General features: G+C 31.9%; 3 protein-coding genes across 3 annotated transcripts; 2 read left to right on the top strand and 1 right to left on the bottom strand.

The window, feature by feature from the left end:
* The first annotated feature begins 1442 nt into the window (after positions 1 to 1442).
* LOC105791779 (hypothetical protein) lies at positions 1443 to 3276 on the top strand. Its single transcript, XM_012620009.2, has 6 exons — positions 1443 to 1665; positions 1758 to 1813; positions 1931 to 1995; positions 2102 to 2551; positions 2627 to 2828; positions 2914 to 3276. The coding sequence occupies exons 1-6, from the start codon at positions 1512 to 1514 to the stop codon at positions 3088 to 3090; spliced, it is 1104 nt and encodes a 367-aa protein (XP_012475463.1). The 5' UTR covers positions 1443 to 1511; the 3' UTR covers positions 3091 to 3276.
* Positions 3277 to 3638: 362 nt separating this feature from the next.
* Positions 3639 to 4672, bottom strand: LOC105791780 (hypothetical protein). The gene has a single exon (XM_012620011.2). It carries the CDS (start codon positions 4352 to 4354, stop codon positions 4148 to 4150), a length of 207 nt encoding a protein of 68 aa, XP_012475465.1. The 5' UTR covers positions 4355 to 4672; the 3' UTR covers positions 3639 to 4147.
* A 12481-nt stretch (positions 4673 to 17153) lies between these two features.
* LOC105791777 (transcription factor MYB83) lies at positions 17154 to 19215 on the top strand. The gene is made up of 2 exons (XM_012620007.2): positions 17154 to 17630; positions 18067 to 19215. Exons 1-2 carry the CDS (start codon positions 17341 to 17343, stop codon positions 18758 to 18760), a joined length of 984 nt encoding a protein of 327 aa, XP_012475461.1. The 5' UTR covers positions 17154 to 17340; the 3' UTR covers positions 18761 to 19215.
* Positions 19216 to 27454: the final 8239 nt, after the last annotated feature.

Raw genomic sequence — 27454 nt, 5'->3', positions numbered from 1 at the left:
TCCCGGACCTATTTTCTCAAATCTCGCAGATCTAAAATTTATTTTTAATGGTGAACCGATCACACCTCAATAAAAGATCGGTGGCGACTCCCAATTTTCATTTTTAAGTCGACAACTAAACCTTTTTTGTTTTTTTCAAAAAAAAGTAGTTTCGACAATGCCTATATGTGAAATATTTCAAATAATTATGCCAAATACACATATGAAAATATATAAAATGTCAATATGTTACACTCATTATATGGATTGAAATATAAATATTACACATATAAAAATTATATTTACTAAAAACAATGATATTTCCAATAATTATCGATTTTATAAATAAAAGAGTTATTAGTTAAAAGATTAATTAAAATAAACAAACTTAAAAATAATATATTTATTAATTATAAACATTAATTAAAAATAATAAAAATTTTGAAACAATATGAAATAAAAAATACATATTAAAATGTTTATAAGAGGAATCAAACTTAGAACTCAAAGATGAAATCACAATTATCTAACTATCTAACCAAAAGAACTACTATGTCAAAAATATTAATTAAAAATAAAAAAAGCTTAAAACAACATGAAATAAAAAATATGAATGTAAGTAGGAGAAGAATTTGAACTCGGGACTCAGGGACAAAAATATTAACATTTAACCACTTGACCAAAAGAAATTATATCTATTTTTAGTGAAAACGTATGTTATAGAAAGTGTTTTCAGCTGATGTGACTAAAAGCACACACGCGTTTTCTTTTTTCTTTAAAAAAAAACATATATAGCCAAATAAAATTTTTTTCTCCAACATATATTGAAATTATCCTATAAAAGAGTAATGTTGAATATCATAGAAAAAAAACATGTGTTAGTTGTTGGTGGAGAGATAAAGTCAATGATGAAACCCTAGCATCTTCAATTATTAAAAAGAAGTAATGTAATTATAGTGAGGAATGCTGTATAATGAAGTAAAAGATTGAATCTTAAGTAAGATTCTGGCATAAAAGAAAGAAAATCACATTCCCTTTGGCACGTAGGGATCAGAATACAGCCTCCGCTCTATCTATTTTTGTTTTAATACATCATTTTATATTGTAATTAATACTTTAAATTTAATTGAAGTAAACAGTCGGTTCATTTTTATTTACATTTTTAATAATTAAATGTTAATTTCATATATTGAATTGGAATGGAATAAGTGGTGGCAGTTGGTACCCCCCAAAAAATCATTCTGCCCTACCCAGCCTCTCTTATTCCACAAACCCACACTGGAAGTGGTTTGCCATCAAGACCAAGTAAACTACACGCCGATGATTGAAAAAACTAAAAAAAAAAAAAGGGATCCCCAACGGTCAGAAGAAACAATAAATACTAATTAAAAAAGAAGAAGAAGGACCCCACTAACGTAACGTAATAACGTTCACTTTCGCTCACACTTAAGAATAGAAACTCAGCCTATTCACGCATTTTCCTATCTCACTCTCCCCTCCTGCAAATCCCATACTTTTTTGGCTTTCGCATAATGGAACCAGCAAAAATCGACTGGACCAGAATAGACTCCCGCTTCGTTGAGGACTGCGTTTACGAACACATCAACGCCCCTAAATGGGTTGATTTCTTGGCCCCTGACCCTCACCAACCTTCCATCGACGATGATGCCTGGTTCTGCACTCCTGGTACCCTTTCATTTCTCTTCTTTTCCCTTTTCTCCTCTGCCCTCTCACTTCATTTCTTTTTTTGTGAACTTTTTCTTATCTGGATACTGCAGACTGTAACCATCCCAAGACTGCTGAGGATTTCCTTCAGCCCTCTCCTCCTTCTAAGGTTTTTATTCTCTGCTTTTATGCCTCTTTCCATTTAGTTCCAGATACTACAATGCTGCTGCATGTATTTATGGACCATTTGCCTTATTTTTTGTTTTGTTTTGTTAATCTTTTGAAGCTTCCACGACGATCAGTTCCTGGCGGTGGAGCTGGAAACTTCCCATTTCGGGAACTGAATCAAGGGTATTTACTAAACGCAACTTAATTACCTTACAACATGTCTTGGTTTCAAGATCCAGTTTTTTTTTTTTACATCTTATTCCATTTTTGGGTGTTGTGTTGTTTTCAGAGATGCCAAATTGAAGAGAAGAGGGCAACAAACTCAATCTTCTAGTTTTTCAAAGTTCGACGATAGTGAAAACCATAACCCAAATTTATCAACTCCTCTTCCTAATCACCAAGCTAAGTCTTTGAAAGCGGCAATCAAGTCCAGCAGTGAAAAAAATAAACCCATTATAACAGATGGTATACTCCAGTCCCAAAGTGACGAGATACGGCCTCTGAAAAGTAGTGCGTCAGCTAGGAATTTGTTTGCTGGTAGGGATATACTGAGTCATATAAGTGATTTTTGCAACGAGTTAAAGAAGTTGGCAAGCAGGGCTAGGGAGAGAGAGAGAGAGGAAAACACTCAAGATGAAAAGACCCAGGTTCTGGGTGAGTTGGACAAAGAGAGGAAACCATTGCTTGAATTGGGTCAAGAGAAACATGGCATTGCTAACGAGAAAGAAAAGATGAAAATGTAAGTATCACTTATGTGAAAAACTAATTTTAAAAGATCTTTAAGTTTGATTCATGTTGGATGATATTGTTGCAGAAACAGAAACAGAACACATGGTGATGAGGCAGAGAACATGGCACCCTCTAATATCTCACTAAATTTGGAGGATGTGAAGCACAAAAACAAAGGAGAAGAAAGGTTGCTGCAAATACGGACCAATCCACCCTCTCCTCAGTGCTTTTCTGCCCCTACCAAAACCACTGTCACCCCTTCTAAGGCTTCCAGATCCAGACTTATGGTATGCAACTAGCTTCTTCAGTATGCATGCTTTTTGCTTTCGGTATGATTTGTTTAGTTTATATTTGTATATGATGTGTCCATAGGAGAGGGGGATCCTTCAAGAAGTGAAGCAAAACAAGGATATGAAGACAGAAAAAGCAGGAAGCAGTGTATCTTCTTGTTCTTCTTCTGTTGTTAATAATGTTAATGTTACGGATGGAAGACAAGCAAGAGCGTTGGATGTATTTTGGTTCCTCAAGCCTTGCACAATGTCTGAGTAAACAAAACTCAAATGTCTTCATTCTTTCATTCTTATGAGTGTAAGCTGTGTAGCTTTCTCTCTGTTTAGTTGTAGTTTACTTGATTCATTTGTTGATGACATAGAAAAGAAAACTGAAATCAAAGCGTTTAATAATTGTATTGAAAACCCTTTTCAGTGAATAAAAAGCCAACATCATGATTCTTTATTTCTTTCTCTCTCGCTTTTTTCTTGACTATCAGTTTGTACTCAAATCAACATTTAACACTACTAATGAAGCATTCATTGTATGTTAATACTAAAGAAAGTTCTGTCTTTATGACAAGATACATGAGTACGGCTTTTCTGTGTTCAATTTTGTCCTCCCACTGCATTTCCATATCTGTTAGCAACGTCCAGACAATTTCTCCCATCATCTTTATCTACCTAATTCTTCATAGATCAGAGTAAGCAACAAAACCCAACAACACATACAAACTGCCATACTCTGCTAACATACATACCACATCAAAAGCCTTAGGCAGGCAACAATACATCACCTATGATCGAGCTAAATAAAGCTTGAGCAACTTAACCGTAATGAATCCACCTCAGCTTGACTGCAAATTTAGCGTCGAATGGGGATTCAGCGTCCAATTTGAAGTCAAGTGGAGGGGTTTCCTATTGTTGGAAGTGAGATTGATAATTGAAGTTGATACAAAGGTTAATGAGGAAACGGACAAACCCAGATACATTATCAAATTTCAGAATCCCATCACAAGCAGATACAAAAATTACATCAAAACCCTAACCCTGGGGAATTTCATATAGACTAGTGATTAAAATAAAAAGGGTTGATAGCATAAACTTTAAATAACACTCACCAATCACTCTATGGATCCCGCGAAGATATATATACAACACAAAGAAACATATATGGAACCACCAAAAGAATGCTTTTGACTTCTATTCCTGGCAATAAGAAAAGCCTTTGTCACACGGCCAGAGAGGCAAAAGAAACCAAAATTCCATATGTACACTGAAAGAGATCTAATGATTAAAGTAGGGTTAGGAGATGGCACAGCACAACACAGCCAACTCTAATCTAAACTCAAGTTGCAAAGCATGCAATCCAAGAGCCTAGACCAGACGAAGCGTGCACGTGGGTAAAGCCTGTGGGTATACACCCGCGACTCCCTTGCCAGATCCTCCATGGTCTCTACGAAGAGATTCAAACTCCTCACAGGCGGGACATATAGAGTCAACGGCGCCGCAGAGAAAGCAATTGTGAAGAACAGCTGCAACATCCCCGTCTCGGTTGCGATTGAAATGGATTCCTTTATTATGTTTTTGGGCAGGCAAGGCCTAGAAGCAGAGCCTCCAAAAAAACCCCAAAACTAAATTGAAGAGCAGAGTGGTATGGAGAGTGAAAGAAAGAAGTGCAGAAAGGTTGGTTTGGTTGAGAAAACAGAGAAAAAGAAGAAACTAGGTAGGGTTTGGTTATAGTAGTTGTTGATGGTGGAATAAAAAATATTATCATATATAAGTATAACAAGAAGTAATTGGATGGAAGAAAGGTATGCAAAGCGAATGGGTTCTGGAAACATGAAGAGAAAACACAAATAAGTTCAATAGTTAATGTACGGATAGTAAGTCCATCTTTCACATTATTATTTAAACTTTTCATTAAATTACTATCAGTTGAAAATTACTAAATTATTCTTGCATATTTGATATTACTTATATTCTTACGAGGACATTTTTAATAAAATCAAGATAAAATTTACGGATATTAAGATTTTAACGATGTCATAAATATTTATAAACTTTTCTTTATTAATTCAACCAAAATTTTATTTTGATATTTAATATTTTAATATAACATATTTACTTTTTTTTAATTTAAACTATTTTTTATTTTAATTTCGTTTATATTGTTTATTATAATATATATATATATAAATGATGGTGCAGCCGAGTACACGGGTCCGTCTCTTTTTATAACAGCTTAGATCGAAAGCGTTGCGGATAATGATTCCCCACCCTGCCACTAACTTATTTTGCGATTAAAATAAAAAAATATGATTTGTAACCACAAAACAGAAAGGGCGGGCAGGCAGAGCTAAACCTTTTTTAACTTAGAATTTTCTAGTCAGCATGACTTTTTGATGGAAATGCATACATCATGTGATATCTTTAGTGTCTACTACTTGGTGTAATTCTATGGGGGCATAACATGGCCAATGAGAAGTTTTAATTTCAGAATCACCTATCTTTATTTGGAAAAAAAGAAACCATGGGCTGGGTTGAGACGCCAAGGCTGACCAAAGGCAAGGTCTGCCTCTTACTTGTTCAAAATTTGATTTGTTTAGTCAAAGTGATTTGGGATTGGGATTGGGATTGGGATTGGGATTGGGATTGGGATAAGGATTAACAGTTTTTACTTCAAACCAAGTTTCTAGGCTGTCTTTTTATATTTATTAGGCTAAAGATCATTCGTGTATGAGTATTATTTACTATCGATCACCTTATTAATAAATAAATTAAAAATAGGTTAATATTTGGTATACTTATGGTTTATTTTTTCTATTCCACATAAAAACTTTAAAAATTATCATGCTTATTATTTTAATATTTTACTATACCTTTATAAAATATTTATCAATCATTTAATCCTACTTGTAGTGCCAAATATTATTCCTTAACAAATTAACAACATATAAATAATATATTTTACACTCAAATCCACAATCATAAATAAACAATTTTAAAAACAGAAGAATAAAAAGTAGGACTTTTGGAACCTTACTTTTACTTCACAATGAACAAAGTTTGTTAGAATCATGGATAAAGGAACTTCTGGTATTGTCAGTACTAAAATCAAATAAGTAAATTTAAACATATTAATGAAAGCAAGCTAACCTTTCATGACCAAAATTAATTTATTATATATATAGGTTGATCAAACAGTTTGAATGTGTTGAATAATTGTTAGTTAGTTAGTAGTTGGTTAATAGCAATTAGGTAGTCAGTTGTGTGTATATATTCATTGGTTTTTTTTTGTAATTATCACGATAAAATAGAAGGAATTTATTCAACTCCTATCTGTCTATATTAGTATACGCAGCCTTCTAGTCATCGAATTTCAATCAAAATCGATCATCAGCCACTAGTTGACATGGTATCAGAGCCACCGTCGGTGATTGCTTCCGTTCAACTTGCTGCCATTAGTCAATAATGGTTCAGCTTGCTCAAGTTCCTTCTTATACCTAATTTTAGATTTGTTTCTTTTCTTCTCTAGATCTGTACTTTTTTGTTTTCCTTTTTCCACATAATCATAGTTACTCTACAAGAACACCAAATTGACTTTAGTCATCCACTTTATCTTCACCCGTCAGATACACCTGGGATGCTGCTTGTGTCTTATCAGTTGATTGGGATTAAAAATTACAATCTGTGGAGTCGATCAATCCGAATAACCCTCCTTGCCAAGAACAAAATAAGATTTATTGATGGTTCTTATTCTCATGATGCCTTGCCACTGGAACTTTTGGCTCAGTGGGATCGATGCAACACCATTGTTCTTTTTTGGATCTTAAACACTGTTACTCAATAGCTCTTTGCAGGGATTGTGTTTGCTTTCAACGCCTCATTGGTTTGGTAGGATCTTAAGGAACAATTTGATAAAATTGATGGCTCACGTGTGTACTTCTTGTACAAGGAAATTGTCTCGCTCTCTCAAGGTACTTCTTCGATTTCAGCTTATCATACTCGTCTGCGTTTGCTTTGGGATGAATTGGATGCGATTGTGTCGTTTTCATTATGTAATTGTGAAGCATCTTGGAAAAACACTGAGCATGTAAATAAAAAATGTTTGTTTCAATTTCTCATGGGATTGAATAACTCCTATTCTATGGTACGTAGTCAACTCTTGTTAATGCAGCCAATACCTTCTGTTAACCAAGCATATTCCATACTAGTTCAAGAGGAGGGACAACATCATAATTTTAGTAGATCCTTATTGGCTACTGAACCAACAACATATACATAAATTCATTTGCTTCTCAGCCAAGGAAACACTTCAATAGTGTATATGATTATTGTCATATTAAGGGTCATAAGAAGGAGACATGCTATAAACTTGTGGTCTATCCAGTTGATTATAAGCTTACTAGAAAAAAATGATCCTCTGTCAATAATGTTGTGACAACAAGTATGTTTGATCTTGCCTCAAATGAGTCATCGTCCAACAGTATTGCCTCTTCTGTTCCTGGTAAGACACCTCTCTTTACAGTTGATCAAATTCTTAATTTGCTTGGAAATGAGTCGATAGTGCAGGCTGCTGCTCATATGGCAGGTATAAATCTTGCTTCTCCTAGTCACGATTGGATTCTTGACATAGGAGCCACAAACCATATGACGTTTGACTTGCAGCATTTGGATTCTCCTGTTGCATGTAATTCTCTATCGTTCATTCAGTTGTCAAATGGTGAAACCACCCAAATTGCACACATTGGCACATATACCTTGTCTCTTACCCGTACCTTGACCAATATTTTACATGTGCCTGATTTTCACTATAATTTGTTGTTTATTTCAAAATTAACCAAAGAGCTCAAATGTTGTGTGATAGTTTATCCATAATTTTTTCTTCTACAAGACCTTTACAATGGCGAGATGAAGGGGATTGGTAAAATTAGAAGAGGTCTATACATCTTGTAGTCATCACCCTTCTCAAAGTTTTATTCTTCAAGATCCTTATCACATGTCACACAATCACATGCATATTTATCATCTTCTTTACATTCTAATGGTAGTGCACTGTGGTACGTGAGGCTTGGGTATGCATCTATGAACACACTATCTAAAATGTCTCAATTACATTGTAATTTCTCCCATAATGATCATATTCAACATTGTGATGTTTGTCCTCTTGCAAAACAGATTCGCTTACCATTTTCTGTTAGTACTTCTCGTGAAGACAAACTTTTTTCCCTTATACACATTGATCTTTGAGAGCCATATGGTGTTTCTACACATAGTAGACATCAGTATTTTTTAACTATTCTAGATGACCACACTCGAATGACATAGGTCTATCTTTTTAGACTCAAAAGTAATGCATTTGTTATCCTCAAACAATTCATTATGTAAGTGCACACATTTTTCTGTACTTATCACAACGATTAGAAGTGACAATGGTTCAAAATTTTTTACCATCGAAGGGAAGGATTTCTTTTCTTCTAATGGCATTGTCCATCAGAGTTCTTGTGTCTATACTCCACAGCAAAATGGCATAGATGAACGTAAACACTAACACTTGTTAAACATTGCTCAAGCCCTTAAGTTCTAATCTCATGTTCCAATCAAATTTTGGGGTGAGTGTGTGTTAACAGCATGTTATATCATCATAGATTGCCTATATTAGTTTTAAGTTGGAAGTATCCGTTTGAAATGCTTTATCATAAGGTTCTAAATTTGTCTCACCTTAGGATTTTTGGTTGTCTTTGTTATGCCACAATGACCAATTACCATGACAAATTCACTTCCAAAACCATACCTTCCATATTCATGGGTTATTCTTCAGTTCAAAAGGGTTATTTCTTGTTTAACCTTCAATCCAAAACTTTTTTTATTAATCCTGATGTTATCTTCCATTAAACCATTTTTCCCTTTAAATTTCTAGTTAAAGGCTCATATTTATTCCCACATTCCTTAAATGATTTTGACCATGAGTTTCTTCATATTCCTATTGTTTCCTCATAAGAATTTTTTAACCCAACCGTTGCCTATTACACCTAATACTTTATCCCCTTACACAACTGTCTCCTCTTTTCCTATAATACCATTTGCCCCTTTGAGAAAATTTTCTCGGGTGAGTAGACCACCAACTTGGCTATCTAACTTTTTTTCCATCCTCAATCCTCTTCATCAACTTCACTGTATCAAGGTACGAATTCTATCTCTAATTGCATTTCATAGGCTCATTTACCTTCTCATACACGTGAGTTTGTTATTTCTTTATCTTCTATTATTGAACCACATACCTATCATGAGGTAATTGTTGATGAACGATGGGTAGAAGCTATGAAACAAGAAATTCAAGCTTTAGAGGCAAATGGTACATGGAGGGTGGTGGATTTACCCCTTGGTAAGAAACCTATTGGCTGCAAATGGGTTTTTAAGGTGAAGTACAATTTTGATGGTTCGATTGAAATATTTAAGGCTCGATTGGTTACTAAAGGTTATAATCAACACGAAGGTATTGATTTTCATGATACGTTCTCTCTGGTAGCAAAGTAGGTTATGGTTCAAACAATTATTGCTTTAGTAGCCATGTTTGGTTGGCCTTTTGTTTCAAATGGACGTGTTCAATGATTTTTTGCAAGGTGATCTCCATGAGGAAGTTTATATGACTCTTCCAGAAGGTTTTCACAACCAATGGGAGCCTCGAGGTTGTACGTTACTCAAGTTCTTATATGGATTAAAGTAAGCCTCTTGTCAATGAAATATGAAGCTGATTGAGGCACTTGTTTTCAATGGTTATGTGCAGAGCTTACATAATTATTCTATGTTTACAAAAAGAGAAGGTAGTAAATTGGTGATGATGTTGATCTATGTTGATGATCTCTTAATCACAAGGAAAGATAATGATCTTATAATTGAACTCAAGGGCATTCTTCATCAGAATTTTCGAATGAAGGACCTTGGTCATCTCAAGTACTTTCTTGGAATTGAGGTGGCTAGATTTAAAGAAGGAATAGTGCTAAACCAACGAAAATATACCCTGGAACTCACAGCCGATTCAGGTTTAGAGGGAGCTTATTGTGCATCAACTCTACTTGAACAAAATCAAAGGCTTACCTCAAGGGAGTATGATGAGAGAGTGAGTGACTCTAGACTAGGTGAAGCCTTAAAAGATACTAGTGTATATCAGAGGTTAATTGAAAGGTTACTCTACTTAACACACACGCGTCGAGATATTACATATGTTGTTCAACATCTTAGTTAGTTCATGCAAGCACCTAAAAGTGCTCATTATGAAGCTGCATTACGTATTGTGAGGTACATACGGAAGTATCCAAGGTCTAGAATTTTACTTGCAGTAAACAGTAAGATTCTGCATTAAGCTTGGAGATTCATTGGTATACTAGAAATCTAAGAAACAAAACACAGTGTCACGATCTTCAACAGAGGTAGAGTATAGATGTATGGCTTTCACAGTGTCTGAATTAGTATGGTTAAAAAGATTGGTCGAGGAATCTGAGGTTGAACTTCATAAACCAGCAGAGTTGTACTGTGACAGTCAAGTAGCACTGCAGATAGCAACTAACCCGGTTTATCATGAGAGGACAAAATATATAAAAATCGATTATCATTTCGTGCGTGAGAAGATTCAACAAGGCTTTGTAAAAACACATTATATACCTACAAAGGACCAACAAGATGATATCTTAACAAAAGGTTTAGGGATCTATCAGCATGAATATTTGATATCCATGTTGGGAATGAAAGATATACATATCATTCTCCAACTTGAGGGGGAGTCTTAAAGAACTGTTAGTTAGTTAGTTAGCGGTTGGTTAATAGCAATTAGGTAGTCAGTTGTGTGTATATATTCATCGGTTTTGTTTTGTAATTATCACGATAAAATAGAATGAATTTATTTAGCTCCTACTTGTCTCTGTTAGTATACACAGCCTTCTACTCATCGGACTTTAGTCAATGCCGACCATCAGCCACCTGTTGATAGAATGGCATTCACAAAGTGTAAATGGATGCAACTATAACTTAAGGATATATCCTTAACTAAACAACTAATTGGTTAAACATGTTGTAAAACCAAAAAAAAAATTGTTTCTTTTAACACATATCTTAGTATCAATTTGTGTAATAAATAAAGTTTAACAAATAATCGAATATTTTTTTCTTTTTACAAATATCATTACTATGGGTGCAAACACTTTAAAAATTTGGGGATATTTTGGTTTTCTATGAAGGTTTTCAAACAGTAGTAACCAAGAAACTATCTAGGCATAGTTGTTAAAAAGGACAGCATAGTAAGTTTCAAGAAATGGTATAACAGGATTGCATTTGAGGCACTCAAGTTTATCTTTTAATTAGTAAATTTTGTATCTTTGGAGCAATTTAATAAAACACATATATATCAGCTATGGCAACCAAAACCTTTCACATCGCATGTATCCATGGTTTGTCCTTGACCATATTACACCATTTGTTCATTTGGCTAACAAATTAGCACAAAGTGGCCACAAAATTTTTTTTCTTGTTGTCGACCAAAACATTGTGCAAGGTTAAGGCTTTCAATCTCCGTTCGAGTCTCATAACTTTTATTCTGGTCATCGGTCCACATGTTGAAGGTATATCTCTTGGTGCTGAGACAACAAATGACACTCCTTTCTGTTAGCTCGATTGATCATTAGAAATAGCCAAGAGGGGGTGGGCCTTTTAAAAATTTTGTGGAAGCTTGAAAGAAAGGATAGAAAAATTGAACACAATGATTTATAGTGGTTCAGCCCCAATTGCCTACTCCACTACCTTAGCTTTTCACAACTAAGGATTTTCTCAAATTCACTAATTTGACAACATTTGATGACAAGGTTTAACCTTACAATTCCCTTAATATTTCTATCCAAATCTTAATATTGCAATTCCTTTAAGGTTTCTACCCAAACCTTAAGACTCAACCCTATGAAAGAGAATAACAAATAAGCAAACAAAGAAATAGTCCTCACAAGATTGGGATATTTGCCAATTAAGCACAAATACAAGGAAAACACTTGAGCTAATAAAAAATACAATGAATGTTCACAAGTGTTTGCAATAAGAATATAAAGAATTAAAACATAAAGTGATTGGTAATGGATTTTTGATATATCTTGAAGCATTTGATCGATTGTAATCCCACTTGTTCTGGTAGAACCTTTAGAAGTTGGTATTTATACCATCTAATTGATTTTCAATTGTTGTGGTTGTTGAGAAAATAAATAAAACCATTGGGGATGAAAGTACCAGATAATTAAATTCACCTGCAACAAAATGTATCGATATTTTTTTTTGAGTATCGATACTAGTAGCATTTAATGCATGATTCAATGACCATTAAAGTTAGTTTATAACGATACTAAAGATGATTTATCGATATCTGATAAAAGGTATCGATATTTTTAATGGGTATCAATATTTTTTGCCATTGTTTGAAAAATCATAGAAATAGAATGCAAAAGTGGTATCGATAAAATTCAATAGGTATCGATATATTTAGAAAAGTATCGATACTTATTGCTTTTTTCAATTTTTTTACTCAAGTCAGTGAGCAATTTTGGTATCAATTTTTTTAATGGGTATCGATGCTTTTTGTCATTGTTTGAAAAATCATAGAAACAGTATGCAAAAGTGGTATCAATAAAAAAATTGGTATCGATAAATTCAATAGGTATCAGTACATTTAGAAAAGTATCGATACTTATTGCTTTTGTTCAATTTTTTATTAAAGTCAATGAGCAATTTAGGTATCGATAATAATCATATGAGTATTGATTTTTTGGAAAACATTGATACTTTTTGTAGGGAGCAGTTTTTCAATTGATTTAAAATTGTTTCAATTAAGTTCAAGAGTTTAAAACCGTTTTGAACTTTGTCCAAAATATTTTAAGAGTTCAAAACATTTTCTAAGATGTTTGGAAGTCTTGAAATATTTTGTATGCTTTGAACTTTATAAATTCTATGTTCAAAATCAAATTTTATTCAAAAACACTTTTGTTTGTTATATTAAAACAATTTATCAAATAAAGCTAGTTTACCAATCTCCCTTTTGATATAACAAAACATTTTGGTAAATTTGTTTTTGAATTTGTTACTCCCTTGTTAAAGTTCAATTTGAATCAATGACTTAATTTTAGGAATTTAAAAACAAAGACTTGAGATTGAAAATTTTGGTCACTAAAATGTTGGCATTAAAAGATTAGTCATAATCAACCAAATACCAATTTAATTTACCTTATTGTTCTCTTCTCCCTTTTATTATATAAAAAAACCACCAAATAAAGCTTAAAAGAGAGAAATTGAAATATATGAAAACAAAGAGCTAACATTAAGAAACCAAAGTAAACCGTCAAGTATCTGCAAGCAAGATACCAAATATAAGCATGAATGTTCTAACATAAGGATAGGTGAATATGCAATGAGGAATTGAGACATTAGAAAAGTAATGTTTTCCTCCATTCTAAACATCTTTGAGTCTAGATTACTAACATTATTATTAACTCAATCAAACACATCATCTACTCGAGTACAAAAACCTCTAAACTCCTCGGTCAAATATTAAGTAAATTTTATAATTTTATTTTCACATTTTACATTTTTTTAGTAATATTAAGTACGTTTTATAATTTATTAATTAATTTTTTCAGGAGATGCTACTGTTAGTAATTTTTTAATTTTTAAAAATATATAAAGTTTATATATTATATCTTGAATATTTTAAATTATAATGATAATTTTTATATATTAAAATTAATATATTATCTCTTTTACAATATATAAAAATTATATTAACATATATATAAGAATTCATTTATAAATTAAAAAATCTCTAAAAGATATGTACTAAAACTATTGTATAGAATTATTTTAAATAATAATATTTCAATTTTCTAATTTTCAACATATTTTTCTATGTTACTTTCAATTTTTTTCCTGTGTGGTTGATTCTTTTAATTTTTTATTATTAAATTGAAAAATATTTTAATTAATACATATAATTAATTCGTGCATCACACAAAAAGAAACTAGTATATAATATACTACAAGGCCTAAAACTATTTTAATGACACATGGAAAATTTTTATGTTAAATTATTATATTTTCATATCAAATTTAGAAAAAAATTGAAATATTCATTTAATTTTTAGGTAAGAAAATATATAAAGTTTTCAAAAATATGAAAATAAAACAAACCTAAAAATTTTTAAAAATCATTCTCTTTTGTAATTTTATTTTCAAATTTTATATACATTTTTATTATTTATTTTAAAAATCTTAAGTAACTTTTACAATTTATTAATTAATTTATTTTCAAGACATGCATAGGTTGGCAAAATCTTTTAATTTAAATAGATATAATTTATATACTATCTCTTGAATAATTTAAATTATAATTATAATTAATTTATATATTAAGATAAATATATTTCTTTTTTAATTATATACAAAATTAATTTATAAATTAAAATTTATCTCTTTAATATATAAAGTAAATTTATGAAATAAAAAAATGATGTCTTTAATATACAAAGTAAAAGATATGTATGGAAATAATATTATTTTAATTTCATTTTCTTATATGTTATCAATTATTTAAAAAAAAAGGTTGAGTATTAAATTAAAAATAAATTATATTTTCACTTTACATAAGTTGGGCGGGGATTTTATTAGAGAGAAAAAAAAAGACATGGGCCGCCAGTGCCTGATAAATGGATGATAAGATAAAGTTACTATGGATCTCTTAAAGGCCTAATAGCCAGCCCAAAGAGGTAACAAGTTGCATTCACTATCTCAAAGTGCAATACCCAGCCCAAAATACTGTTAAAATATAAATGTATCAAAGTCAACCCCAAGGGATTTGCAACATAAAACAACCGTTATCAAGAGGGAGAAAAAAGAAGAAGAAAAGTGACCCAAATAACCATTGTATATGTTCTTTTAAGTATGAATTCATATCTAATTAGCCACCTTTCGATGCCAAAACCTTATAATTTGCCAACTTGTTTTGCAGGCCATGCTTTGGTCGCACTGTCAGGTACCCTATTTCATATTTTTCTCGCTCGTATGAACGTACTATAGCTTTCACATTCACTGATCCATTAATATTCATTTATAAATGTAGTACAATTAATGTGCTAGAGCTAGCTAGGTGTATTTTCTTGTCTTTTTAACTAAGCAGTTTGTTGCTTGGAACATCCTTGCAAGCATGAAAAAGATTGGGTTTTTTTCCCCCTCGACAGCTGTTGATATGATGAAGAGGATACTTTTGAAACATTTGAGTAGCTTGACAGTTTTCCCCTCACTTTTTGCCACAATTTGTGGCAATCGCTGTCCAAATACATAAATACAATATATATATATATATATATATATATATACTTTGAATAATTTGACTAAGACCCCTCTCATACATATCAGATAAACTTGAGTGGAAACGTTACATGCAATTTTCTCCTTGGCATGCAGGAAAGGAAGGCAATTTGGTAAGCAAAGGGAAACAAATAAAAAAGAGAAAAGGACAATGAAGGTTTTGGGAAGATTATAGTTGATCAAGTGAAGGGAAACCTGATTGATGAAGTAATATCAAATAATGATAATGCCTGGGTCTGTGAACGGCTGTCCTGTCAATATCATCTTGTGTGTGTCAAAATATAAGGTAGCATTAAAAAAATAAATAAGCCAAGGTGGACAACATATAGGCATTTTGTATTAGGGAAAGACTTCCCTAACAGTCAATACAAATTTACTGTCAAATATAAGTCGTTATTTTTTTAGATTTAATAATAGATTATAATGTATATAATTCTGAAAATTAAATAAATATTGTTATAATATTTTAAAACCCTAAATCCGACTCTAAACCGCTGTATAACATATATTGCGTACATAGTCTCAACTGAAGTAATAATTAATATTAACTGCTGGTTCGATGATAATCATATCATTTGGATCAGTTGCTTAATTTAGATATGCTATTAGGTATTGTACTTGCACATATATATTTTTTAGTAATGGTAATGGGACTACTTTACTATTAACAGAAAGATCCCTTGAAGGAAAAGAATGCTTTTTAGACCAAAAGAATGAGAGAAGAAAGGAGGGACCGGGGTGGCGTAGATATGGGCATATTTGAGTTAATTATTTGGTTCATGTTCCAAATACTATGAACCATGCATCCAGATTATATTATTCACGTTTCTCATCTGGAAAACATCTATGTGGAGGGAGAGCTAAAAGGTATTACATTATTATTGTATAGGGTAAAAGTAGTTTCTGTTTTGGTCAAATTCCTCTACTAGTCCTTAAAATTATGGTGTGTTACAGATTTAGTCTTGATATTTTTTTGAAAATTTTGAAATTTCAATATGGACTAAATGATAGTTGTTAAGTTCATTAAGTTAAATATTTTCATTTCTAAAATCTTATGACGCAAATATATTGTACATGCGTAATGGTATGTCACATTGCTATTTTTATATAATACCCACAAAAAAGCAAGGTTTTTAGAATCGAACTGTAGTCGAATAGGTCTAACCGGCTTGTTAGCTCAATTAAATAAATTGTTTTAAATTTTTTTTAAAAAAAAGAAAAGTCGGTTCAACCAATTCGAATGATTTGTGGGTCAACCGATCCAACCCTTTGTTCAAGATCGATACCCTAACTAGTTTTCGGTCTAATTCGGTTCTAAAAATAGTGCAACAAATGCCATACTATTTTAGTTAATGAATACGGACTAAAAATGATTAAAATAGAAAACAAGCATTAAATCCAGAACTTAATGATAATAATTTTAACTGTTACTGTTTGGCCCAAGATTGAAATTTCTAAAATAGAAAAAAAAAATAGATCAAATTAGAGTATATGAATTAAATTTGTAACTTATGCATAGTATAAGGACTAAAAACAGTTTTTGACCATTTGTTTTGGAGTCTGTTATTCTATATGTCTGTCTGTAAGTCTCATCTGGTCTGTGTTGCAGACAGTCTCTCTCTCTTTCCATGGGGACAATTAATGGGGCATAGGCTTATCCTTCAAAAACACGTGTGGTTTGAGAGAGAGAGAGAGAGAGCATTATGTGAAGTGGAAGCAAAACTGGTGGTGTCTCGTATGCATATGATGATTACCTTGTGAGTGAAGAAAAATGCATCGAAAAAGACAAGATAGAGTCAAAGACAAGACGACCAACCATCCCATCCCTCAATCCTATGTGTGAGGGTAAGGGAGGTCCCCCTCCAATCCGTTTTCCACTCTACCCATCAACTAACAAACACTCCCTTTTTCCATTTCCCTCAATACATATATAAATATATTCATATTCCAAAGCAAACGAACCCCACAATCCCATCACTATCATCATCACCATTACCACCCCATCAAGCCTTCTTTCCCCCTTCTCTCTCCGCTGCAAACATCATTCACCTATATTATACCTCTCTCTTATCTCCATCCAACCAGTTAAAAAGATTGGAAAAGGCTCCACTACATCAGATCGACACCCAGCTGTGCAATGAGGAAGCCTGATCCTAATATGCCAAAAACCAACACCAACACCACCAACAAGATGAAGCTGAGGAAGGGGTTGTGGTCACCAGAAGAGGACGAGAAACTCATGAAGTACATGTTAACCAATGGACAAGGCTGCTGGAGTGACATTGCTAAGAATGCTGGTCTGCAAAGGTGTGGCAAAAGTTGTCGCCTTCGTTGGATTAATTACTTGAGACCTGATCTCAAACGTGGCGCCTTCTCTCTTCAAGAAGAAGAGCTTATCATACATTTGCACTCCATACTTGGAAACAGGTTCTATTTCTATTCCATTTCTCTTCCAAAAGGCCAATGTCATACGTATATTTATGTATCTTGGTGTAGTTCATTATTTAGAATCGCTTATGAATATTATATTCGAAATTTATATAGCCTTTGTTTAAGCTAAGATAGTTAAGGGCTATTCAATCCCATGGAATATGGCACTTCTGATCTATAATCTTCCCCTCCAGAAAACTTCATGCATTTGAAAAAACTGATCACCAGTGACCGGCCACACACCGGCACCAGCCACCATGTGCACCACTCATTTTTCTGGGGTTTCATTTTCATTTTCACTTTGAGATATTAGTCAAATCATGTTTAATGCAACAAATGTTAACATCTCTGTTGAAAACTTTATATTATATACTGGTTATAGATAGATACATGTGATGTCTTATTATGTTTAATTTGGTTCCGAAATTTGCAGGTGGTCTCAAATCGCGGCTCGTCTTCCAGGAAGGACTGATAATGAAATAAAGAATTTCTGGAACTCAACACTAAAGAAAAGATTGAAAAACAACACATCCACATCCTCATCACCCAACAACAGTGATTCATCGGAGCCCAGGGATGTCGTAGGAGGGATTTTCCCTCTGCACGAACATCACGCGATGACCTTTTGCATGGACTCAATATCCTCATCATCAACAATATCCATGCCACCGATGGGTACAGGCAACCAATTCGATCCGTTCCCCCTACTCAACATCAACCGTTACGATAAAACGGGCGGTGCAGCAGGTTTATTGGATCTGCCCACATGCTTGACACAAGGTGGTTTGGGAGAGGCATTATATGGGGATTATGGGGTTTTAGAGCCAGGGAAAATAGCGTTGGAAGGGGACTTTTCACTTCCTCCACTTGAGAGTAGAAGCATTGAAGAGAGCAATGCTGCCATTAACAGCATTGATAGGAAAAGCAATAACAACAACCACCACCACCACCATAATAATAATACTTGCTTCAACAACACTGATCAAAGCTTTAAAGTAGGGGAGGCGTTTGGGTTAGAAAATCATCATTGGGAAGCGGAAAACTTGAGAATGGGAGAATGGGACTTAGAGGGTTTGATGGATAACATATCTTCTTTCCCTAATTTCCTTGATTTCCAAGTTGAATAACTATATCTTCCATTTTCAACTCTACCCAAAGCCACACATAGAAAATTTTGGGCAGATATATTCATACTTGAAGTCCTTGCCATCTCAGAACCTCCATTTTTTACCCCATTTAATCCTTGTTATTGGCTCATTATACTCTTTTTTTTTTTTTTGGGTTTTATTTTCAATTTGTTTTAGTTTTATATACGGGACCTTGCATAAATTGGGACGTCGTCGAATAAGCATAAAATAGGTGGGAGATTAGCAGAGGTGAAGGCTTGTTGTACGTAAATGTAAGAGCATGAGGCATGCAAGGGGGATCGTGCAAGAACCGTCGTCCCTTTCTTAAGAGAAAATGTGAATAGTGATATACAGAAATAGAGAAAGCCAAAATAAAATAAAAAAAGATTATATTTGTTGAATTGTATACTTTTACTTTCATGTACAAATTAGGGGAATAAATTTAAAGTTAGTTTTTTTTTTTTTTTGGTTATTAGTGGAAGGCCGAGAAGGACCGACGTTGAAATAATAAGCAAAATACAACTGCAGTTTCTTTTATAAGTACGTACGTACGTTAAATGATCAACATCTTCAAAATAAATGGTCTATTTCCTATCCAGTGTAACACAAATTAAATTTCTTTAATTAGGATTTACTCGACAAATAATATTTATAGGGATAATATCACATTTGGTTTTTGTACTTTCATAAATGTCCAATGTAGTATCTATATTTTGAAAATATTCAATATAGTACCTAAACTGTCAATATGTGTTTTATTATGGTACATGTTCTTTCATAAATGTCAATGTGGTACTTGTACTTTAAAAGTATCATATGTAGTACTTAAACTATTAATATGTGCTTTATTATGGTACATAGGTTTAACATCGTTAGTGAATTATTAAACCAACCAATGAAAATACAATAATATAACACATCAAAGTCTACATGGATAATATAACATTATGTGAAAAATTAAACTAAATTAATTGATAAACAAATAGCTAAATATATGGTTAATAAAAAAGAAGTTAGTCTAAATAGTTACTTTTGTTAATTATTTCTGTAACACCCCATACCTGACCTGGTCGCCAAGTCCGAGCCTGAGATGCTATAATCGTTATCGGAGCAACTACAATCAAACAAAATGTATATTCCATAAATACAATAATATATTCCAAATACACAATCATCAAACTGTTATGCCATATCAAATTCCAAATTTGGGGTTCATACGAGCTTACGAAAGCTCTATTAATAACCTGGGATCGTTGGAGGACTAAAATGTAACATTTTAAAAGTTTTCAAGTTAATGTCGTGACTTCCCAGACAATAAACAAGCTTCCCTATTCAAGGACCAAATTATAAATTTTTAGAAACTATACTAGATGGACATTGCGACCTTGGGGTTCAACGTTGCAACTTCAAAGGTTGGCATCGGGACATCCAATTGGTGGTGTCGCGACATTGAAGATAATAGCCAACTTTCCAACCTAAGGACCAATTTATAAAACTTTCAAACATTTTAGGGCCGACGTCGCGACATCAATACAAGGGACATCGCGACGCGATAGCCTGGTGTCGCGACAATTAGGGTGTGAAGCCACGACATTCACAACAGTCCACTATGGTCAAATTTTCATTCACTTCCAAGCTACATAAGACTACATTGGTTGGGTATAAGGCCCTAACTTGACTAACCCCATACCTGAAATAGCTCCATATACAAACTCAACTCAATCAACATCATTTTCATGCATGATTAATACCATTTACATATATCCACAATCATGATACCATCATTCCATCCCAATTTATACCAATTCAAGCTTATGACCTTTTTACCTATGCAATTTGAATATAAAAAACTCACGTAACCTTGACATGAACCAAAATAAAGCATAACTAACTATTTTTCAAGCATAGCATTTAAACCTACCATTCCTAAACCATTCATCCACTTGGCTAACTAATTTACCTCACCTTGCAACCTTTAACATGCCATCATACAAAATTTGGAGTAATGGAGGAATGGACAGATTGTTATGGGATTCAAGGGAGTTTGGCAACATCGTGAAACAGTATTCAACTGGTCTTTTAGAGCAACACTGTGACGACGGTATATAAGTCCTTTGGAATCAAAAGTCCATGGTTAACCATGACATGATCTAGTGGCGAATAGGTACACAGTATGACAAAAATGGAGTCCGTTAGTATAGTGAACAGGAACCTGATAGGGAATAAAGAAGGGAAGTCCCTGTAAGGCTCGCATGGTGAGCATTTTGACATGATAATTAGGGTGTGTTTGGAGACGCTGGCAAGCTTGTCAATAAGAGGATTCGCCAAAAATTTGAAGGGGTAAAAGGAATTGGTAGAAGCGTGTTAAAAACGGGTATGTGCGAAAAGAAGGGGGTAGTTCCTTCAAAGTATTTGCAAATACGTATCCATCGTTAAGAGTTCGCTAGAGTTTTTCCACATAAACCAACATAGGCTACAACAAAGTGTGATGATTACGCAGACTCAAACCCTATGCATCCATGGGTAATTAATAACAATTTTGACTAAACTACTTATCCAAATTTCAATTCATCTATACACTACGTAAATATCCCTATTTAATATTTATGGACTTGGTTTATGAGAATGGGGTCCCAAAACTCCCCATACTAGTATATATAAACGAAAGGCCCTATGGCATTCCACAATGGACACTTGTCCATTGTTTTTTCCTTGCTTTTCCTTCTTCTTTTTTTACATGAGAACATAATGGGTAAATTTCAATTCCAATTCCTCTACTTTTTTTAGATTATAAGAATGGTTAAATTTCAATTTGATCCCTGTATTTTGCTCAAATTTGAGATTTAATTTATGTACTTTAATTTTGATAAAATTTGGTGTACCTCAACTTTTATAGTGTCGTTTGTTAGTCGAAATACTTTATTCTAATTAAAATGGTAATACAAATTTTAAGGATTGTTAGCATCGTTAAAATTCTTTATTAAATTCTTGTTTGTTACAATGTTTTTTTTGGTTACATGGATACCAAATGAGTTTTTTTTATTATTTCAAAATTTCACACCAACAAATTTAACAAAGAAATTTTAATTGTATTAACAAATTGACCTAAAGTTTTAACTTCAAAATGTAGAGGGACTAAATTCTTGAAAATAAAAGTACGAAGATTAAATCCTAAACATACAAAGAGTACAAGAGCTTTGAGCAAATTGTAACTTTTAAACTTTTACTCTATAATTTAGTCAAGAAATAAATAATAATTAACCCAATGAAGCATGAGTAGAAACCATACTAGTTAGATTAGGTGAAAGGCTTTTTTGGAGAATTTTGTACAAAACCCTCAAAATTTAATTAACATTCAAATAAGTCCCTAAACTTTATTTGGCACCGAAGTAAAGCACTTAACCTTTAGCATGTATCCACCCTAAAAAAAAACTTTAACAAGTATTCAAATAAGCTCTTATCATTAAATTTATATCTAAATAAAATTCTTAATATTATTTTATTTGAAATAAGGCTAATTAAAATGCAAATCAAAATATAGGAGCTTCACTACCAAAAAAATGGCATATAGTGACGGTAATATTCAAGAACCTGTCAGTATAGCACCTTTAACCTTATATCGACGGAAAATGTGCTATCCTGACAATGTGTCTGTCATTATAAGTTTTGTCAGCATAAGGTTATACTGACGGAAATTTTCCATCAACATATGCGGGATTCGTTGAAAAAACCAAACCCTTTATACCTAGGCTTTTGATCTACACTGACGTTTCTTCCGTCGATAAAAGTTATATATTTTTTAATGAATTATTCTAGACAATTTTTTATTTGATTTGTTTCAGATTTCCCTTTGTAACAATAATACGTATTTTCTTTTGTGTGCATTATTCTTGACAATTTCTATTTTAAAATTTTCAAACTTTCCTTTTAACAATTTTATTTTTAAAATAAAATATTAAAAGTAAAATAATGTAAAAAAAAAAAAAAGCAATAAGAAAAACAAAGCAAATATTTGATGTTAATAAAGTAGAAGTCAACAAAAACATTGAAAGATGAAAACTACAAAGTTAACAAATCTCCTTGCTAGAAACACTAAAACATAATAAAGAGCTATCAAAATAGATGGTGGTTCATCTTTCACTTGATACACATAAAAATTACTTCTCCTACTTGAACAAACAAGTAAATAATGAACACATATACCCTCGAACTTGATAGTTCCCTTTTCGACCCTCCATTACTCCTCCTCTCTTGCCAACGCCATCCAAACATATGCCATTTTCCTACAAGGAAACAATCTAATCACAAAAATATTGAGTTACAGTCAATGACGATACATCTATAAATGGAACTTTGTATTTTAGTTTATAAAATGCATCTTTTTAAATAATAACATGATAAAGTATTTATTATTTCCCTACTTTTATCATGGTAGCAATAAGCTAAAATCTCCATAATCTAAATCATTGTTTTTTTTTTAAATATTAATTTCATTATAGAATTTTATCAACACACTCGAACCCATGTCCTCCTCTACTAACAACAACGCCGATACCAATCAAACAAATTAAGGGTCAATTTAGCATTACTTTTCAAAAGCAATATTGGGTCAGAAAGTATGTTTTAGATAAAAATATTGCTAAGCAATATGTTTTTGAGCTTTTCAAAAATATTTTTGGAACAAAAAGATGTTGAGCAAAAAAATTGAACTTTTGTTCAAAAGTATTATTTAGAAATAATGCTAAACTGGCCCTAACTCTCAATTGACCCTAAATCATTATTTAATGTGTGAAATTGGTTCAGCTTCAGCCAACAATATTTATACACCAACCCAGCAGATACAAAAATATTTTCAATGGCATGTACATGTCACATATTTATAATATGTGTAATTAAAAAGTATAACAGTTTTGTTTTAATAAAGTGATAAAGTTAATGTTTAAAAAAAATAATTGAATAAAAGTGTAATTAATAAGTTAGTAATTACATTCTTTTATAATTATAAAGAATTGCAATTCACTCGACGTGTTTGGCTGATAGAGTGTAATTACATCGTAATTTCCTATGTCGCGTTTGGTAGTACAAATTATAATTACACAGTTGTATAATTTATATCTTTTTAAAAATATTAATTACTATAAAAATTATTAATATGATAAAATAATTTCTAAACAAGTAACAAAAATTAAAATAAAATCATCATATGTATTATGTTAATCTAAAATGTAGTTGATAATACGATTACTAATAAAAATAGCAAGAAAATAAATATAATATGCAATTTTATCTAATTGTTTTAGTGCATATTTGTTGGATTATTCCTTCTTAATATTTAACATATGCTCCTTATCATTATATGTTGGTCTTTGATCGAGTTCATCATCATCATCTGAATTTGAACCTACATCATTAAACTTAGCAAGATCTCATTCTTTCATATACTCTTCGAAGTATAGATCATCTCAATTCCACCTATGATTGAAGTTATAAAATATGAAATATGTTAGTACGATCCAACCTTGTTTTTTATGCCATATTAAGGTGATGTTGTTAATATGAGAAATATCTTTTTAGAACAACAAATGTCTTCTCAACCACATTTCAAAGCTTTGAATGTATCAAATTAAAGAGTTTGTAAGCTGTCTATAATGCATTTGTGTGACATCATTCTCTCAAATTGTATTTTACCCCACGATATGGTGCAAGAAAATATTTTCTATTTGCATAATTAGCATCAACCTTTTAATCTTTAGATTCACGGTCCAAATAGTTTGTAGCTTTAATTATACAAAATTATATAAACTTAATTTGAAAAGACTTATGCTAAGTTATATCCCTTTTATAATATGTAAATTAAGTCAAAATAATATAAAACTTATAATATATAACATTTATAAAAAAATTATAAATTGCCCAAAACTTTCATAACACTTCTTACAATTTTTTTGTCATAACTTTAGAAAGTTATTTTTTATAAATAAGTAGTGATAATAAAAATTGTAACATGTTTTTATGAATAAGTATATTATTTTTATAATATATTGCATGGACACATAAATAAGTTATGTCCATACTTATTGGCCATAATTTTTTATAAATAAATATATTATAACAATTTTACAACATATAAATTATTTTTATCAATAATTTTAGAATTTTTTAGGATTTAAATAATATAATTTTGTTATAGCTTTATAAAATACACAAATTATTTTAATAATTTAATTTTTAGGATTTATAATATTATAAATTTTTGCCACAATCATCTCAAACGCTTATAAGTGTTCATGCTTAAAATATAAATTTTTTTATAACTTGTATAAAAATAATTTTTTAAAAATTGAATTTGGGTGTAATTACCTGCATAAATACTCCATTTCTCACCCTCCCCTAAGAATTGGAAAGTGTAAATAAGTGCTCCAATTACAACATTTTAGCGAGACCCACCGATTACAATGATTACCCAAACATAACGCCACTACTACACTTAAATTCAATTATTAACTATCTTTCCAAACACTATATTAATATATTGGGTCGAGTATGAAAAAGAAATCTTGGTAATACGGCCCAGATAAATGAATAAAACGGCAACGGGATCCATTTAAATAAGCCCATTAATTGGACAAGTTCTCTAATACGTTCTTCATTGGTTTTTTCCTTCTCTCCGCCGTTTCAAAGGACTAGGACAACAGACTAAAGACGAGTAAATTGTATTCAAAGCTCGAATCTAAACAGCCCAATCCAAGAATGATTTTTGCAGCCTAATTGGATGGGATAATGATGTATGGCTCGTTAAAGCTGGTTTGGACTGATTGTGCTTAACTAAGTAATATTAGTTTACACATTTTGCGACTTTATAGTGTGAATTAATTTTTCAGCAAAGCGTCCACTAGAATCATGTGAGTGAAACACATGCAGTAATGAGTGCCTTCCCTGTTCATTTTCAATTCCCCTCCAGCTTCTCGTGAAAAATGTTTATGGCTTCACTCGCTTGAATATAATAAAAACTATCTTTATGAGGTTTGTCAACTTGGAAATTGGAATATCAAAATTTGACAACTAACACATGTTAGAATTCAAGAAGGCTGTCAATATTTGACAACTAAGATAAATCAATAAGGGTTACTTAGTTCACCAAACCACTACCCGATTTCTAATTTTAAAAAGTTGCATTTGAATGTTTAAATTATTAACATTATTTAGATCTAATTTAGGTGTTAAATGTCTGTTTAAATTTGGCATAGATTAAATTGTAAATATGAGTGTACTTTGTTGGTGCATGAGAATAAAAATAAATTTGTGAGAAATTAATAAAGGCTTTGATGCGTGTATCAATGTCACTTTCTTTGAGGTTCTATTCGCCCCCACCTATATTATGGTGTACAAAAAAGTTACTGGCAAATAAACCATGAGGATACAATGAAGCCCAATGATTGTCTATGTTTTACACTAACAGAAACAATCCACTAAGCACTGGGCAGAGCATAACAAGGATACCAAATTCTATAAAGAATTTCTGCAGTAATTCTTTATAGAACAATCTAGGATATAAAAAATGGTGGGAGATCAAAAAGAAATTTTTTTTTCTATTTTTTTGGGTTGTCATGCAAATGAAACTTCACTCTTATTTATAGGAGGCCTCATGTCTCTTCATAGAGGCATTGCTACTAAAATGGATAGTCATATATTTAGCAATAAACATAATTATTCAATAGATATCTACTTGAATAATTATAGCTATTTGTTATTAATTAAGTGACATAACTTTTGGTAACTTATAACTTTTCACTTGCAACTAATGGAACACCATATATTTTGAAAATATTCCAACAATCTCTCCCCATTTTCAAAACATTCTAGATTTTGATAATCTTAGAAATCAGTTTCATAAATAAAGGTGTCTTACGATTGAACCTTCACTTAGTGAAAACATGTTAAAGTTAATCGAAATTGCATGGTAGACTATACTTTGAACCAACTATTCCATTTGATTAATCGAACATATTCCACACAATGATTTCAACACCAGACAATGCACAGCATCCAATGACACTATTATGGCTATGTGTCTGTAACTTTTTTTCATGAGTGCTGTCAGAGCCAAGCCCTTGAGCTCCTAGAAACGGCCACACTTCCACTCACATAGGTAGATCTCATCGAGAGTATTCCCGTAATTATAACACTCTAGCATATTTATGTTATGGGTCATTTAAGAGTAAAATACTCATCCTTCCCCTTATCATTACGAGTAACTAGCACTTTTCCCTTGGAATGATATGATATATTTTTTATAGTGCTAGCAATCACATACTAATGATGTACTTTATCTTATTGAACTTAAGACTTGACATTATACCAAGTGTTGAGTTGAGTTTCCAACATGGGTGACTCAAATATTATAGGCTTGTACCTCATCCCTTAATTTCCAAAATTTCAACATAGTTTTGTTAATTATATATACCACATGATGAAACTTTATATTTTTTTTGTGTCTTCAAAGTTCACAAGACCAATATCCCCACCATGTTCAATTACCCATTCTTTTACAAAAGAATGTTATCAAGGATATCCTTTCTACTATTGTCAAATCACAATGATCACTTTATATTTTCTTATCATGAAAATTTCATATTTAACTACTTTATTTATTTATTAATATCCAAAAATTAATTTCACAATCACCAAATATAT

This window comes from Gossypium raimondii, chromosome 8 (assembly GCF_025698545.1).
Source record: "Gossypium raimondii isolate GPD5lz chromosome 8, ASM2569854v1, whole genome shotgun sequence".
In the NCBI taxonomy this organism is placed as follows: domain Eukaryota; kingdom Viridiplantae; phylum Streptophyta; class Magnoliopsida; order Malvales; family Malvaceae; genus Gossypium; species Gossypium raimondii.
The sequence above is the reverse complement of the archived record's forward strand: the minus strand, read 5'-3'. Positions and strand labels throughout refer to the sequence as shown.

Bases quoted from the DNA above. Each gene is read 5' to 3' on its own strand.
- LOC105791780 (XM_012620011.2), bottom strand. From the start codon at position 4,354: ATGTTGCAGCTGTTCTTCACAATTGCTTTCTCTGCGGCGCCGTTGACT.
- LOC105791777 (XM_012620007.2), top strand. From the start codon at position 17,341: ATGAGGAAGCCTGATCCTAATATGCCAAAAACCAACACCAACACCACC. The intron at 17,631-18,066 runs GTTCTATTTCTA...CGAAATTTGCAG, and splicing joins CACTCCATACTTGGAAACAG to GTGGTCTCAAATCGCGGCTC.
- LOC105791779 (XM_012620009.2), top strand. From the start codon at position 1,512: ATGGAACCAGCAAAAATCGACTGGACCAGAATAGACTCCCGCTTCGTT. The intron at 1,814-1,930 runs GTTTTTATTCTC...AATCTTTTGAAG, and splicing joins AGCCCTCTCCTCCTTCTAAG to CTTCCACGACGATCAGTTCC. The intron at 2,829-2,913 runs GTATGCAACTAG...ATGTGTCCATAG, and splicing joins CTTCCAGATCCAGACTTATG to GAGAGGGGGATCCTTCAAGA.